This window comes from Hippoglossus hippoglossus, chromosome 24 (genome assembly GCF_009819705.1).
Source record: "Hippoglossus hippoglossus isolate fHipHip1 chromosome 24, fHipHip1.pri, whole genome shotgun sequence".
NCBI lineage: Eukaryota > Metazoa > Chordata > Actinopteri > Pleuronectiformes > Pleuronectidae > Hippoglossus > Hippoglossus hippoglossus.
In genome coordinates, this window is record NC_047174.1 from 18077058 (window position 1) to 18095865 (window position 18808).

Sequence of the window (18808 nt, forward strand, 5' to 3'; positions counted from 1 at the left end):
TGGCCAAGGAGCTCAGTTGTTTTGCAGATTTCGGACAAAGACTTTTGTGAAAGGATTCAGTCTGATGTCTTCCATGTACAGACGCTGTTTGTGCAAGATGCTGCACAGTGGAACAGTTTACCTCCACTCTAACTGTGTCAGATTAACATTTCTGCCAAGCTGACCTGCAGGTTTATCTCAAAGTTTTTCTTCCAGATCTTATCTTCCTAATTCCTCTAAACTGTCATTTCTTAATGACATTTCGGACAGTGGAAAATTCAAGCTGGGTTAGAGTGCTGGTATCTTTTTATGCCCTTAGTATTATTCAGCATTACAGTTAGATTTGCAGTCAGAGGAGCCCACAGTTGTTGAGTGTTACCACAAAATTGTCCAATGATAATTCTTGACCTGCCTCAAGAGTCTTAATGAGTCACTGAAGGCAATAAATGAGTTAATGAGTGTTTGCACGTGCCAGAAAGAGGCTATTTGCTGCAGGGGTTGTTTTCTTTCGAAAACTCAAAGTTTCTGCATGATTGACCACATTTTGTAACTATGCATAAGTCAGAGTGAGAATATGAGGAAGTCAATTGTGACTAAACTGTGTGAACTATTGACAATTCAGCATTGTTTCTATAAATTGTATCTTTTCATCACTTCCAAGGGACCAGCACAAGGCTCCCACCTGAAATCCCATCTCCACCATCTGCTGTCTACTTCTCTCCTCTGATGTGTTAATGTAAAGGAGGCTCCTCCTCGCGTCTCCCTCTGCTTTGCAGGGAAACGTCACAGGATTCAAAGCTGTGAAAAAGCCTCCTGCACCATTTAACTGGCATCTCACTCGCCTCTTGACAAAAGTTGCCAGGGAAACCGTTGCTAAGGGAGCGTGGGCAGTGCCACGGCCTGAATCCCCACATGCACATGCATGCTCTCGCACACATATTCCTTTACTCTCTGCAAAAACTTGGGATGACTGAGTTCAAGACTCTGTGAGGAAGAGTCAGGGAGGATGTGGGGTAATGTTGGAAGCATCATAACACTTGTTGAAAGTAAAGGCCAGGAAACATGACAGAGGACAGCTGCAGGGGGAAAATTCAAATAACGACACAACAGGATCTGTAGTTTAGCCAAAAGTCAAATAATGATGGTCCATTCTTTTTGATTAATAGTTAGGAATGTATTTATTAGTAAAATACAGAAGTAGAAGTGTATATATACTTGTGTTCAAAACGACTCAAGTATTAGTACTGATTCAGCCTCTCAGGTAAAAGTACATGTTCTGAAATGTACTCACAGTATAAAACCAAAAGGTTATTTTTACTGCCAAATGACTAATCAGTTAAGTAAGTGCTGGTTTTACCGCTAGAAAATTCTGATCTGATTTCATGGCAATCTACCCAATAGGTGGTGAGATAGTTTTTTGACATGTCATGTTGTTAATATTTAATAACAAATGGTGTTGTAAAGAATTTGAAGCTTGCTGATCTCAGTGGCCTTTTAGTGTCAATACTTCACTCCTTTGTACTGCAGTATTTCTATGACTTGTTTTTGGTTAAATCCACTTTATCTTAGGTGATTAGTAGAGTATGTCACATTCTACATTCGCCACTTTTCCACAAGTGACAACTGTGCTAAACCTCCAGAGACTCTGAAGTCTGGTGAAATCTGCAGGGCAACTACTCAGCGGGTCGTCTGATTGGCTCACAGAACCAGGAAATGTTGACTGAACTAACTGGAGCCCAGATGGACCACATGGTCAGGATCAAGTCCAAGTGTGCAACATATACACACACAAACATGCCCACACACACACACACCATGTGTCAGCTGTAGGGCTGTGTGATATGACCATCAAACATTGTTCCATATTCACATAATGTCATCACTAGTTACTTGTTACTTACACCTTTTTCTTGTGTAAATTGGGGCCATGTCATTTCTGATTAGTTATCTGCATTATCTGCTTCCATCTTAGTGAACTTGGAAAGATGCAGAGAGTTGAACGGTTTGGGTGATAATTGCCGATGCTAGTGCTGTAAACAACAGCACCGCATCAGAAATAATACGAGAAAGTCCTCCGAACCCAAACATTCTCTGGGGTTCATGTCTAAAAAATGCTTTGGTGACGAATATAACACATCTGAGATAATGACACTAGAATCTGAAGTACAAGTTAAAGTCTGACAATGTCACTATTTAACCTAATGTTATGTTGCGGGCAACTTTTTTGTGGGTCTCATCCGACTCATCTTCTTGCATAAATGCTAAAAAAGGTTAGCAGTGTCTGTTGAGGAATTCAGTCTGTAGCATAATTAGCAGAGTACGGTTTTCTCGTCTGTGTCAGAATTCATACACAAGTAGCAGAAGGCAGAACTAGCTCTTTTTTTTAATCATGTTCTGTGTCACATTTACTCTCCGCCATGTTTGTTAGTGTTGCCTTGTTTGTCATCCAAATTTCCTGCCAACGTCTGTGTCATATGGAAGAACGGAAAGCGTCGTCCGAAAAAGCTGCCATTAACAGTGATTTTTGTCACAACAAAATAAATGATGAAGAATATTAACAGCTCTTGTGTCCCACTGCCACAACGTGTGTGTGTGTGTGTAGTCTTCATATTGAAAAAAAGTGACTGTCCTTTGTGAATATATGCAGATGTCAACATCTGTTCATGACAATGTGCTCAACATGTTGCTGTCAGTGGTGCCATCCTCTGAGTGCTATTAGCAGCAGCTAAATGCTAACAGAATTCTAACACTCACATCCTTCTTCTCTACCACTTCTTCGTTCTCACTTTCATTCAAGACGATGCAACACATTCCCTCTCTCTGCTGTCACACACATTTCCGCGCACCCACGCGACACACAGCTATTTATACCTCAGCCTATTATTTTGAAGCTCATGTCTTTTTAATCTGAGGGCAGCACCCTGCATTTCTGAGCAGGTGGTTCATTGGCAGTCTTCCCCCCCCCAGCCGTCCATGGAGCCACTCACACATGCAGTGAATATTTCCATCAATCATCCTCGGAGCGCCACTGCCTGCTCTCCATCCGTCCGTGTGTCAGTGAAGAGGAGGATTGCAGGAGAGATGGAGGAGGAAGCCGATGAATAAAGAGGCGGAGGAAAGACAGTGTGAAAGGAATGGAGACGCGCGTCATTATGTTCTTGAACATGTGTGGTCACTGAGGAATGTGAAGCTCTATTCATTGGTAAGATGATCCTGTTAACTGATGCAGAGAGTGAGGAGGACTGGGACCCTCCCTCTCATTTGTAAACACTCATCCATATCTTCAATTCTTTCTATTCTCTCTCTCTTCCTCTGTCTCTATTTCAGGTTACATGGCTCAGTATGACACAATCTGATGACATTGAATGAAGTAGGCCAGCCAAAATATGAGCTGTTATTGTGATATAATTTAAGGTTCTAGTCAAAACAGCAGCTTACACAGTAATTTGTCCATTATAGAATTAGGCTGTATGTGTAGAAAGCAGTTCAAAGGGTTAAAATGTGAGTAATGTGTGCAAAACTTGTTAATAGTAAAAGTGAAAATCAGACATTTTAAACAGTTAGAATCGTAATATCTATCTATCTATCTATCTATCTATCTATCTATCTATCTATCTATCTATCTATCTATCTATATCAAGGGATTCAGCAATTAATATGTTTATATACATAAACACATAGTCAGGGACATGCATACTCATTTTTGAGTGGCTGTTGCTCCTCACACAACCTCAACAATATTTGGATGCTACAGTGTCACATGGCACAAAGCATAGGGCATCGCTTTGTGTCAGGTTTGTATCTTAATTTATGTCTTAACTTTCCACTCTAGTCCACACCACTACTTGTATGGGCTACTTGTTAATGCAGCCACAAAAGAGAAAAAGAAAACTATTATTAGTGTTGGTGATTTGCCCAAAGGGGCAGCTCAGCCAAGAAGGGTATATGGGTTGCTGCTCTGGCAACTTTAGTCCGGCTTGGTGCACATCGTTGAATATAATTATAGAAGTTTAATAAATATTAGAGAGGGAGAGAAGAAGAGTGAGGGGACAGAGAGAGTGAGATAGAGGGGATAGAGATTGATGGGAAAAGGGAAAGAGACTCAGCATTATAGGCCTAAATAAAAAAGTAGGGGTATAATGGAAAGACTGCACATAAGTAAATTACAGGGCTGTAATTAGAGGATAGAGTTATATATATATTAAAAAGTTATATGCATTTAATCACTGCATAACATTGTGTTGAATATATGATACAAGATGTAGTGAGGCTACAAAGTAGTAGTCACATAAGTCAAAGTCTGACACCGATATATTCAGGAGGGGATACGGTTGTATACTATCATTCCTGTCTTGCATTATTTTATCTGTGGGGGTAGATGCAGTTAAACATTTTACATATTCATGGATCCAAGAATACCAAATGAGGCAAAGTTGTAAAGTTACATCCAAGCCATTTTAAGGCTACATAAATAAAAGTATAAAACAAGAATGAGACTCGGAAGAGCGCATACCTCTGCCAAGGCCCAGCAGTCGCCTTAAATTCAATGAAGCTGCCCTTATATGTACACACTCATAAATACCATTCCTCCAAACCAACCAACCCAACCTACAACAAAAACCAAACCAACTAACAAACCAAACCAACCAAAGAAACTAACCAACCAATCCAACCACCCAAATCTTCAACCAAACCAACCCAAACCAACTAATCAACCAACCCAAACTAACTAACCAACTGAAACCAACCAACCAACCCACCAACAAACGGACAGGGATGAAAATAGAACCTCCTTTGTGGAGGTAAATATGTCATTTTGAGGATCAGGGTTGAGTGAAGTTTTTAGACTTTAGCCAAAGCTATAAAGTAATTTAACCTTTGGATTTAAATCCATTGAAAGCTTTTATAAAGGCTGATAATAAAAAGCTTGGATTCAAGCTTGGGTATTTAAACCAGATGTTTGAGAACAGATGCTTCTCTCAGTCTTTACACTTCCAATAAACAATCACAACATCTGACTGGATTACTGAGAGTGGTGTAATGATAAGATGCGACACTGCCCCTCAAAAATAAGTTAAGAAGGAATATGGACAAAAAACCTTCAACCGATTCCAAACAAAATCTATCAGTATGTCAGATTTCCTTTTAAAGAATGGTTCTTTACTCCTCCTCCTCCTCCTCTCCTGCCATCCCTTCACTCACTTTCATCCCATTCTCACTCTGCTCTTTACACATCCTTTATTCGCTCTCCCACCGGGCTGATATTGGCCTCTGCATCAGCACATGACCTCAGTCACTGATCCACTCGCTGCCTGTCTGTCATCTGCTGCTAAATATGGAGCAAGTGAGGAGGGGGGAACAGGAAGGAGAGAGGGGAAAGAGAGGTGAGAAGAAAAAATAAAGACAAATGAAGCTAGACGGAAACAAAAGGGTGAGAAAAGCGAGAATGCTCAGGGGGGGCGCAGGAGGAGGAAATCGTAAAAAGAAAGAAATGGTGAAAAGGGGGGGAGAAACTGAATTAGAAGAATCACTGACTCACACCTGAAGAATGCCTCTCTACTGACCAAAAGAGCGAGAGGAGGAGGCAGAGTGGAGACGGCATGTCTGCGAGATGACAGCATGAAGCCGCTTTAATAAAAACCATACTCTTATGTAGGTGATCATAGATGAAATCTCACTTCCGAACTTCAGATTCATTCAGACCCCCATGAACAGGAAGGTCAGATCAGGAGAGAATAAACCAAATGGGAAAGTTTCCCTTTACGTGGTTTACTAAATATATTTGAAACCTCAGATGACCAACTCCATGAAAATCTGAAGTCGTCCAAAGACAAAAACAGTCCCAAAAAAAGCTCTGTTTATGGCTCATTACGAGTAGTCTAATTGAGTGATTTCAGATCATTTCAAAATATATGAAAGAATAATAGGTGACAGAATATTTATCATTATCACCAGTCTTGTTGATTTCTTCTGAAGAATGACTGATATTGACTTAATGCGTCCTCGTTTTTTAGATGTAAAAATTGTAACAGATTTGAAAAAAATGTTTTATTAAATATTAATAAGGCGTTGGGTCACCATGCATTTGCAGAAGAGTTTAAAGTCTGTGAAAATCTCCTGAAAAAAGTAAAAGAACAACATCCTTCTAAAACATAGCTTTTAACGATGGTGGGTGGAGTGTTTCCTCACACATCAGTTCAAAATGTTAAATATGCGTTTAGTTGGCCTGAGATCTGGACACAATTGTATGAATCAGTTTTTATTGAAACCTCATAGTGAGCCCTGCTGCCAGGTATAGAACATCTGCATCCATTATGATCCTCCTGTAAGTGTTTGTATACGATGAACACAGATGTTAAATAATCCATCCAGATGTGTTTCATGACCTGTGCGTGTTGTGCAGCAGCCGCCCTCCGTCTGAAATGGTTTCCAAAGCAGTCGTCACTGTTTGGCTCATGGAACTGATACTAAAGATACATGTTTACATCTCTGAGTGGGGTCATGGATCCAATTCAAGGATGAATGAATATAAAATGATCACTTCTCTGCCATTCATTTTAAAATGTTTGTGTCGTTAAGTCGTCACTGTTCACCAACACCATTGTAAAGAGATATGAAGATGTGTGTCACCTTGCTGATACATTTCAGTGTATGTCCAAGTGTTCATGTTTGTATGTGAGAGTGTGTGTAAGCCATACTTTCTGTTTAAAGCTACAATATGGAAGTTCCTAAATTCAAGATAGCGCAAGAACGAAATTCTAAAGCCAAACCACCGTGCCTCCCACCCCTCCCTCCCTCTCCTTCCGAGCAGCCTCTCACCTACATCCTCACTGTGTACGCTGTTGTTCGCTCATGTTAGCCATAGCATTTTCTTCAGGCAACCAATTCTACCAGGAAGCCTCGGTGCGACAGAGGAACTATATACCAGAAGTGTATTTAGATATTGATTGACAGCTGTGAGCTCCCACCCCAAACATCCTGGCTTTATCTGATTGGTTAGAAGAACAAGGCTCACTCTTAAACAGTCTCTGTACGGCTCCAAGCTGCTTAATGAATCTCCACGCTGAGATGTTTTTATTTGGAGCATATTTCAACATCTCAACAGCTTTAATCCCTTCAACAAGGTTTTCTGGGGAATAGTATTCAAACGTTGGCCAACAGCTGGGCCCTATTTATACAGCTCTCTCTGTGTGTGTGTGTGTGATGTCTCCTGTGGTTATTCCACAGCTTCATTATTACCTGAGGAAAAGACTGCCCTTGTATGGGGAAGTAAAACAACTCTTCATGTGAGTGCACGTGAGGCTTTGTCAGACTCATACACACATGCTCTCAAATAAGTGCATGAGTCTGTAAGAAAATTATATTTGAAAAGGTGGGTGGATAAAAACAATTATGTATGAATCAAAATCTTAGAGAAGGAAATGTAATAAGAGGGAGAGATGGGGATGGAAGAGATAATGGTGACTGACTAGGTGAACAGACTATTTGAGATAATGTTCAAGCTTTAAACTTTGTAAGTATGTGGTGCTTACCTTCTCTGCAGCTCCATCTCCTCTGGTGTGGGGCCATTCTGAACCTGGGGGCCTTGTCTGGGCAATGTGGGGCCTGTAGAGGGTAACACACACAGACAGCTGCTGTTAAACATTAAACTGGCATCATTATGTTTCAGCCTGACACTCCCTCTGCGGTATCATGATAAAGAAAAGACAGACAAAAAGTAAAATAATATCAAATATATATGAATCCAAAAAATCCAAACACTGCGCTACAGGACTCTTACAGGCTCTTAATTAATAAACATCTATACAAGTTGTATGCAGCCATTAAGTCAGAGAGGAAACAGGTTAATACTTGTTATGGCACTAGTGTTTTTTTGTCTTTGTGTCATATGAAGTTACCTTTGATTTGTGTTTTTTGTTTATTCAGATATCTCCATCCAGATGGGAACACAAAGACTACTACCACGCTCAAACAGGCATGATGGGCCAGTGGGTGGCGAAGCATTGTTAGCTAATCAAAACAATAGTAGCTTAAAATTACCCTTATATCTATGATTATAAATTGGGCGAGGCAGATACCTGTGAAGGCGTTTGCAAAAATCGGTGTATTAGTGACTTTAAACGTATTTGCGTATGGACGAGAGGCACAAAGCAAAGGAAAAAGCGTACCGTTACATATCTCTCATCATAAGTAACCACCTGACCAACATTGTACCTTGTAGGGTGCTGTAAAAACATATGTAGTGGAGGAGTATTCAAAAACCTTCCTTTAGTAAAAGTAGCAACACCATAACACCACAACACATGTTAGCAGTAAAATGCACTGTGGTACTTCAGGCAGGCAGAGAAGTGGCTATGGACTTGTATAAGGTCCAAACATGACCATTAACATCAAGTGGGCCATACAAACAGATTTTGGGCTCATTCCCTCTTGCTACACTGTAAAGATCTCCACAGCCTCCAAATGCAGTAGTATTTATATTTATGTGAAAGAAGAACATTTCTTTCTTTGTGTTCATGTTCTTTTATATGTTTAATATGTAAGATGCTGCTGTGAGTCTAGTGAGCTCAATGACAGTCTGACATTTGTTTCTGGAGTTGCAAAGGAGCAGAAACCAATGACTGTATTTCAAGAAGGAGGACATGACAGCTCCCAAAAGTGAAGCCAAATCATCTAGATCGCCCCCTGGTGGCTGGCTGCAGAGTTGGTTGTATACCTTGGCTCCTCCATGTTAGCACCTGGGGGCATAGACCCAACTAAAAATTGGTGAAATTTTCCTAAAGTTGTTTTCTGTCATTTTAGGTCATTCTTAGCACAGTTATGTACGTTCAAGCGCTCATTTTTCTGATGAGTTTGTTTTTAATAATTTTTTTGATGCTATAAAAAAAAGGGTTTAAAAACATCAAGATTGACAGCTGAGACTGACTCGTGATAGGTCAAGAAGAATGAATTACCAACTGAACAGTCAGTTAATTGTACACATACATTTCATTGTTAAAGCTAAAATGCCAAAAATACACATTTCATCCTGTCAAGTATGAATATTAGCTGTTTCCCTTGGTCTTGTTTGATACAGATGGCGTGTCTGCAGTAATGAACGTAACAACTGTCACAGCTGTCAACTGCTGAAAGATTCACATTCTTTCATCTCGATTACTTGATCCAATATTTCCTAAATGAATTCAGCATTCATTTAGGAAAATGAATGCTGGTTTGTGTTAAAAATAATGATGTCTTTAGGAGTTTTCATTTAACTTTTAAATTAATGGTGAGCTATTTTTATGTGTTACTCTTGTGGAAAAATAGGGTTCAGAGAACTCTTCTAAACCACTCTATAAAAGCTCAGACTCATTTCCTCATTAGCTTAAAGTGATGTTTTGTGGTAAACACAGGATTATTACTGAAAATGACACAGCAGGTGTGTTAATGTTCTGCACGTAGAGAGACCAACAGAGACCAAATGAAGCAATAAAATGAGAAATCAGCACAAATATACAGACAGATGTCTGTGTGTATGTGTATTGGTTTTCATAGCGGGCCAGCGGATGATCACACAACAGAGTTTGTACTGACTTATTAGAAAATAGCTAAGTAGCTTGGTTTGAACAGAGGAAATAACAATGAAGAGAGTTTGGCTCAAATGGTAATAACTATTACATCCTAATAACTTACAGTCCTAGTATAAACTCTGAAACACACAACACACAGTGAGCACATCTGAGCTCCAAAGACAAGAATGCAGAAAGATACAAACATGACCACATGAAGTCATGTTGGATGGAAACAGAGTCACAAACAGTAAAGAATCCCTCTGTCATCTTTTAGTGTGACCTTGGACAATAATGACTAAAACCTGAGCATGAGGAGATTTACTGGAAGCCTGATGAGTCAGCACAACCATAATGAATGTGTTAGTCAGCTTAGTGGGATCAAGGCAGTAAATGCATGTTATTGATGTATGTGACAAGAGCATGGAAATATTTGAACAGTTTATTCACTTTGGGTTTTAAGCTTGTATTTCTTTGCTTTTGTCTCTATTACTCACTGAGCGTATTTCACCTCTGAGGAGCAAACATCCTCAGGGGCAGCTGTGGATCAATGGATTGTTTAGAGGTGTGTGTGTGTGTGCGTGTGCGGTTGTGTGTGTGCGCTGACTGGAAACTACTCAGTGACATCACTTAACAGGTGTCTGTCACACGACACACACACACCTACACACACACACACATACTCTCTTAACTAAAACAAAGCACATTTTTTTTAACTTCTACGTTTTGTAGGAGTTAGGAGCATCTGGGTGGAATTGTAGATTACGAATAAATTGATTACCCTTTGCCTCATCCTCCCATTCCAAGTGTGAAGGAAAAACTATAGTGGCCTTCAGGTGATATAAATTCATGAAGACCCTCTCTAGAACCAGTGTTTGGTTTGTTCTTTCTGTGCTACTGTACAAAAACTTGGTGGTGAAAAATGGTAGACTACGAGGAAGAGTACCTGCTTTAGATAAAAAAAGCCTTGATCTAAGGTAACGATTGTATGAGACTGCAACAAATGAAAAGCACCAGAATAGCCAATAATATCCATCTGCAGCCCATGAGATGGCAAGTCACACCATTGGTCAGTTTTAATGCCAATTTTGACTGTAGCCCTATGAGAATTTAGTGTTATCTGATTAGGAATTGATTTAGAATAGTACCAGACACTCCCCTCGTCTTGCAGTCTACAGACGGACCGTTCTCAAGTCAACAACTGCAGAAGAAGCTGTTGTTGAGTTTGCAGCATCATGTGGCCACTGGAGGGCAGAGCTATGAGTTCAGGGAGGAGCCACTCTCAGCTAATGGTCTACATGAATTTTTACATCCACTTACTGAGGGACTGGGGATGCACAAGGTGTGTTTGCACCTTAGCTGGGTCCAACTATGCAAGAGAATTAAGGTTAAGTGTCCCAAATCAATCGAGTATCTCCAGCTGGAGTTAGTTGAACTTCCTAATATAGTCAGGGTAAGGGTTGAGTGTGGTTTGGAGAAATTGGATGAGCAAAATGAGAGCGAGGCTGAGAGGACTAGTAATATTTTATACACGGATTATGGATAACAACAATAATCTAAAATAGTCCATTAAATAAGAAATCGTAATGGGACATTTATTATGCATTAATATTAATGATTATCAGATTCTTATATTCAATTATTCATATGCACTTTGTTTTTCAGTGTCTCATGTGACCTCACCTCACATATAATCTGTCCACAGATTTTATTCACACACTCCAAAAAATATTTTCTATACATGCAAAAACTTTTTTCAAATTTTAGAATGAACCCTGGAATTGCATGTGATCATCATTCAACAAGCTCAAAATCGTATTGACCCCAATTTAGGCCCGTTGTGTTCCTTCCTGTTTGAGCTTAATTGAAACACTGAATGTCATTGCAGACATGGTCGTGTCCATCTTCCGCTGCCTTTGGGGAGTAATCGTGTTACTGTCTGCTATCATAGAGCTCATGTGCTAATGATGGAACACAGACAGCAGCTCTGAAAGCAGCTCCGGAGGGAGGTGTTATGTTCAGATCAGTGGCTCGTTTTCTGATGGGACCAAAATTTATGTATGATTTCAACTTAGTATTTAACTATATTACTGCAAGGAGCTGTCCTCCTGTAGCATTCTTTCATGTGCAAATTTAACCCTCGCTCTTAATCCACCAACTCTGAAGTTGACATGTAATCATTTTTCATTCTTTTCAAATGGAAGCTCTCAAGTAAATTGATTCAGTGACGTAAAACCACTGACAACATGCAGTGAAAGAGAGGAAAGAAGAAAAGACAGAGGTAGTGAAAAGACACAAAGAGAATCTGAACAGAGCTTGTCTGGCATTTACAGACCAAGGTGGATGGCGGATAGAGAAAGTATTAACTGGTCATGACATCGGTACTTGATAAACAAGACTGATATTGGTTCATATGAGGAGAGGAAGAGGTGACGTAAATACCTTTTAAGAGTATCTATCTATCTGCTATGCTATACAGATAAAGCTATAAGTATTAATTCCACAAACATCTGTCTGTCTGTATGTGGAATGCATATAGTGAACTGTTCATCGAATCGTCTTCAATCAGAATGTCTATCAAAATAGTATGATTAAAGAGTATTAATTAAGCATAATCCCTTTAATTTCATGAAAAACAATAACTATAAAATCTACATCGTAAATAAACCAGGTAGGATGAACACACTTAGTTTTCTAACTTCACTCTGCACGATAGACCTTAAACCACTACCTGGCACCAGACTGTGAATGATAGAAAAGAAGATAAGACAGAGGCAGCACAAAGACACAAAGTAAAGCTGAACAGAGCTTGTCTGGCATTTATAGACAAAAGCAGAGGTAGAAAATAGAAGCTGGTCATGACATCACCACCTGGTATGCGTGACTGATGTACGATCATGTGACTGAGGAGAGAACAGACTAACAGAGAGGGATGACGTAGAGACATTTAAAGAGGAAGAGTAATACTTGTAAATACAATTCTTGACAACATAACAAAATGAAGTTTCTCGCCGACTTTACAGCGTCATTCATAACGACATACAGACAAACAGTAAAACAGCCACTGCTTCCATCTCTGCATGTGTACCTACATGAAGGCAGCGTCAGCGTGGGCCTCCTCTGGCAGCAAACGTAACACCACAGTCCCTGTTGGGCCACGTCTGACCCATTACCAGCCCTCAGAGCAACCGCCACCCCGCTGGCAGCTCCCTTCACAAACCCTGCTCCCCCACTACAATCCTGGGATGTCGCATACAAAACCATAGCTCAGGCTCTGGAACTTCTTCTTTCAGTTGCCCGTGCCTTAGTTCTTCATTATCCAGAAGCTCACAGAGATAGATGGATGAACTCCAAGATAGAAAAAAAACAGAATATTGAGCCTCCTTCTGTTGCAGTAGCCAGTTAAGTTCTTTATCCTGTGTAATGTGATGCCTTTAACAGTCTGACGGTACACCTCGAAAGATGAGGATGAAATGCCGGGTGTGGTTCCTCTCTGTGCCGCTTCTCCAGTAGATTATAATTGATGGAAACAAAGAGAGAGGAGAGGGAGGGATGAACATAAGAGGGAGAGACAGCACCCACGAAAGGGAGAGAGAGAGAGAGCACGAGATTGAGAAAGAGAAAGAAAAGCCAGAGAGAGACAAAGAATGAGGAGAAAGCAAACAGATGAAACACAAATGGCAGAGAAAGAGATGGGAAGAGAGGATGACGAAAAGATGGAGGGAGGGGGAGAGAGAGAGAGAGAGCTGTGGATGTGGTAGGACTCGCTACCTGATGGGCTGGACAGCCAGTTTGTACTTCCTGGATCCAATCTATTATTCATACACTGGATACAGATAAAGAAACAAGGCTGCTCTCAATATCATTAGCTGTGTGTGTGTGTGTTGTTGTGTGCGTGGGTACGAGGCAGATGGGAAACCAGCTCGGAATCCAGTTTGATATATATGACTTTTACCTAAATTATTCATTTAGATCCCAGGAAGCAGCATCAGATGCAGAGTCAGTTCATCCAATTTTAAAGAAGAAATATCATCTAGCCATGACGGAGCACTTTATTAGGAACACCTGCTTATTCATGCAGTTTTCCAGTCGGCCAATCATGTGGCAGCACTGCAACGCATACAGTGAATGGGTCAGGAGCTTCAGTCAATGTTCACCTCAAACCTCAGAGTTGGGAGGAAATGGAATCTTATAGGGACTTGATTTGGGACACTTAACCTTAATTTTTTGTTGAGCCCAATGAAGCCCATTAGATTTGTGAATAAAATTTGATTGATTCAATCTGCAAATGTCTGCTCCATGCAGGCACTACAGGAGGATGACAACAAACCTGCACAGTGGAGAAAAAAGCCTTCATGACGGTAGAGCAAGTCAAGAATTCTCTCCAGGATGCAAGATGTTCTCTTGTCAACAATCAAGAGAAGACATCTTCACTAGAACCTCAGGGGATTCACTCCAAGATCCCTCAGACAAGGAAAGTCCAGGCTGCGGTTCACAACAACACACAACACAAACGGGTAGAGGTCTAGGGCTGATGAAACTAAAATCAGCCACTGTCAAGATGATTTTGATAAAGTTATACACCCATAACATTTTAACATTATATAGACAATCATTTTAAACATGGGGCCAAAACAACTACAGAGTTTTTCAGGAAGAAGAGGAGGAACGTCCTTCAGTGAGTCAGTCATCTGATCTAAGTACGTATATATATATAGCTGAAGGACGCTGCTGTCAAACAATTTCTCCACAAAATATTTAATATAATGATTTCGTTTGACTTCACGTGTCTCTGTCCTATTACGCTAAAACACCTTGACTTTATGTGCCATATGGGTTGAAAGGGCTACTGTATATTTCCCACTGACGCCAGTGGAAAAAATGTAAAGGACATTCCAACTGTCTTCACTCTGTCAAAATCGACCTGACTGTAAAGACAAATGTCCGTGTGTAGGTTTATTTAGACAACGTGGTGAAAAAGGTCAGATGACAGAGTGGACGCATTTTTAGAAAGATGGAATCCACGTATAGTTTCACATTGAGGTCATGATGTCATCCTCTGAGATCTGTTGTCAGGTAAGAATGACAGCATCTATAGATACAGCTAGTCACTGTCGCCATCCTTGGCTTGACCGCAAAAGAAACTGACACATGATCTACAGAAATACATTTGTCTGTTAAATATGGCATTTTGGATACAGGCCATGGATGAGATCATGGCCTGTGTTAGAATTCCACATGCTTAGAGTTAAACACTAGGACTTAACATTCTCTTACTGTACCTCAGAGGACATCAAGGTTATTTATAAAGCTTCCTATAGTGACTTCTAACTATGAAACAGTGTGACGTTGATAATTTACTGTATAATATTCAGACCTAGAAGGTAGAAATTATGACTTGTTACAGTTTGAAGCTTTAGAAAAGGGCTAAACTGAAATGCTGAATCCATCACTGTAGATTTTATATGTATACCCAAATTAAACTATGTAATTTAACTCTGCTGTGTAAAATTATTGTAGAAGCCCTGTCCAGCCATGTGACTTCACCCGCTGCCTATAGAGCCTCCATCACCTCATCACTTTCATTTCCTTTTTAGCTACATTATGTGTCAACTTTAACCCAAAGATGAGAAATTCTATTTTGCAGTATCACCCAGGTTTTGGAAACAAGATATAATATTACAGCTATCAGCTGCTTTCATTTGAAATAAATACAAAAAAAATACTGAATTAGATTTTACAGTAAGGAGGTCATAGTTTTATTTAAATAAGTTTTAGTCCACTAGCTGAGTAACCTTGTTGATTGCACAGTTTTTAAATATTGTATATTTATAAAAAAATATTTTTGAAGGTATCATAATTTTTACACAGCTGTATTTTCCCTGCTGCAAAAAATGTGTTTGTTCATGCAGTTTGTTTATGAACTGAGTCTCATTAAAGTTTCCCATCACTTATTGAACAACGTCTCCTGGCAGCTCCAAACCAATTAGATCTCCTCTGCACCTAAAAGTATTGCCTGAGATGAGAGAAATCTAAATGGATAAAAAAACTTCTAAAGGACCAGAAATCAGTCTTTGGCAGATGTTTGTTACAGAGTTGGGAATGTGCCTAATGGTTTTGTTGTTGCTTCGTCTCCCTTTCCTGGTTCTCCTGACGATAGTGTTTCCAGTACAAGAAGGTGAAATGGTTCTTTGAGGTCTCATGGTGACGCTGCATCAATAACCATTACATTAGATAGGCCGATGAAAATGGGCAACTTGGCATCAATAGACCTACTTCAAATACTTTCTCTGGCATCCAACTCCTCATCAGTTGCTATCTCTCCAGCTCAATGACCTCACTACTTTCAAACAACCTTTGCATTGACTTTATTCCATGGCTCATATTACACTGTGGAGGAGCTTTAATGTTCTCTGCCATGAAATAATTCTGTGACTTCTTTCTGACTTTCTGGGTCTTTTCTTAATCAATGTTTCAAGGTCTCAAAAGTTTAAGAACAGGTCATGTCCTTAGGCGTCATCCTGTGAAGAAACCAGAGGGAAATAATTCCTTTTAAATCTGCTGCTCTGACAAAGCAAACCTCCAATGTCCTGAAGCACACTGATGAATCTCGAAGCTGTGCTTTGATTAAAAGGAAAAAATGGTCTCACTTTCAAGGACACCCATACACACTCAGAAAATATCATCTAAAATGTTTTTCTCAAATACACAAATTCTTAAGATCCAAGGCCTGTGGAACTGCTGTTAAATAATTCATGAGTTCATGAACCGATGAATGAATTTGTAACAATATAATGGAATTATCTCCGTTTCATTTTTTTAGCCTGAATGCAAGTTTTTCAAGATATTTTTAAGTTTTTAGTTCCTGATTTAGAAACACAACATTAAAAAGACAAATTATAGCCAAGAGTTAGGTTCACTCAGGATTAGTAGGATTGTAGGGCCCTAATTATGACGTTTAATAGTCTGGAACCCACGTTCAGACAGATTTGTAGGGGTTTAAATTTGCTGTAGGTCCAGAGTGAACCGAGCTGTTTCCACCTGTTTTAATGTCCACCTCTGACTCCTTCACTGTGTCCTACATGCTGGGGGATTATTTTGGGGCTCATGGGAGTCAGGATGTCTAGAAGGCCAGTGGGAGGACGACATCTAAACCTCTGCTGTCCTCGCCCAGCGCCACATCTCCCTCACCCACTAAGTCTGGCTGCTGGACATCTGATTCCAACCCACAACTCTGTCAGAATATCTGAGTGACATGACAGGGATGATCCTGAAACCAGTGTCAGACGAGGAAGATCATATGTCGGAGTGACACAACCAGCAAACATATACTTATTATAGTTTCAGATCTGCCCGGCAACAAGTGGGCGGCCCTGGCAACGGCCTTGAATGGTTAAGGTAAACACTAGGGTATTCAGTGGGGTAGTAGCGGAAAGGAGGGGGCAGGGTTAGCAGTTGCCAGATGATGTCTTCTCCATCTTGAACCTGGGACAAACAGAAACTGGGTCAAAAGTACCTCAACTCCAGAAAGATCAACTGAGCTCTTCTAGATTCTCTGAAGCAAAAAACTCTAAAGAAGTAGTGTACAACCAATGGTCAATAACCAAGCAATATATACCATCACGCATTGCGCTCCCATTAAGTGTAAAATAAACAATTAAAATGTAATAATATTATGGGATTTTCCAGCGGCCGACCTTGCTGTACATGATAATCCTCTGACAATGACACGATTTCCAGCGCAGAGAAAATAAACCAATTATTGTCCGAAAGTGTTTTTCTTTCCTTTTGCCGAAGAGCTCAGAATATAGTCCTCCAGTGAGTCCCTATACAGTGAGTAGGGGTTTATGATTTCGGGCGCAGCCACAGTCTGGAGTGTGCATCCATATAAGTACTGATAATATACTTCTATTTTTACTGCTCATGGCTGAATTACATTTGGCTATGTGAGATAAAGGCAGTCAATGGCTCGCTGAGATGTTCCTGTATAGCTGCTACCTCCACTTTACCCATAAGCATCTTTTAGACACACAAAACCAATACTGCAATGATATATATTACTACACGACTCATCATCAGCTCACCAGGATAAAGGCAACGAAGAAACGACCAAATCCTCAGAACCAGAGTGTGTGAGATACAGATACACTCTTCATTGTGAAAACAGAGAACAGTCCATGATGAATTGAGGAGGAAATGGGGGGGGGGGGGGGGGGGGGGGGGAGGATTGAGGAAAACAGCACAGGAGGAGGCAAATGTACACAAATCTGTGTCTGGCAGAGCTGGCAGTTAATGTTCAACAAGAGACAACAGCAGATCATTTCAGATGGAGAGGAGGAGTGTATTTAATTCATCCTCAGAGCCAAACAAGTGTTTCATAAGCATATTTTATCCGTCAAACATTCAGGATGTCTGCCTCCACGAATACACAATTATGGTCAGCAGCATCACTTCCATTAATGTAGGCATGTTGGCTGTGGTAAAACCTTAACTGAGCTTTTTTTCAGTGTTGTTGCTTACACACAACTCTGGTTGTTTACATCTGTCCTCTGCCCAAAAGATGACATAGCTCATAACAGCTCATTAATCATTCTCCTCCCAGGCTTTGACTGAGCACTGAACAAATGATCAGAGGAGCTCAGGTACAATAGATGGCAGTATATTTATAAAAACCAGTATGAGACTCTGGTAAACAGTACACTGCAAAATCGTAACTTAAATACACTTCACTGAAGCGTGCAATCTGTCTGAGAAAACAAACATCACATGATAACTCAACTTTGGTCAGTGACATTTATGATGGGCAGTTTTAGGACAAAAATTAGGTCAGAGCAATAAATGAGTGACTTCCACACTAAAAGATAAAAGAACAACTCATTCCTCGGAAAGCAAGAATTTGGTTTCAGTGAAATGTTATTAGCCAGAAGCCAAAGCATGGACACATATAAGCATGACTCCAGTCTTGTGGTGTCAGAGGATGTTTTGTTTGTCTTGGTCAAAAGATGATGATTCGTCTTGGTTGTTTAAATGATCTGTTTTGTAAACGTTCTATTGGAAACACAGTGGAGGTTTTAGTTCTGCTGAATATTTCTGTCGAAATAATGATCCGACAACCAATTACTCTTTGGCCCTGAACACAGAAAACACAGCAGCATTCTGACATGTTTTTCAACAGAATGTATTTTTTCTGCAGTCTTGACATAACAAGGAACCACAAACATAACTTAGTGGCTGATGAGCTAATTTCAGATATATTGAGATATAGCGAGCCAAACTAAGCT

General features: G+C 40.1%; 1 protein-coding gene across 7 annotated transcripts in view; it reads right to left on the bottom strand.

Annotated features, from left to right (window-relative positions):
* enah (ENAH actin regulator) overlaps positions 1-18808 on the bottom strand; it is a 125929-nt gene that overhangs the window by 29309 nt on the left and 77812 nt on the right. For 6 of the 7 annotated variants that reach the window (XM_034579279.1, XM_034579275.1, XM_034579274.1 and 3 more), the window contains exon 4: positions 7512-7584. In XM_034579279.1, coding sequence (XP_034435170.1) covers positions 7512-7584 — 73 coding nt within the window. Of the gene's footprint in view, positions 1-7511; positions 7585-12619; positions 12881-18808 lie in introns of those variants that run through there. The other variant, XM_034579276.1, reaches the window with a different exon arrangement.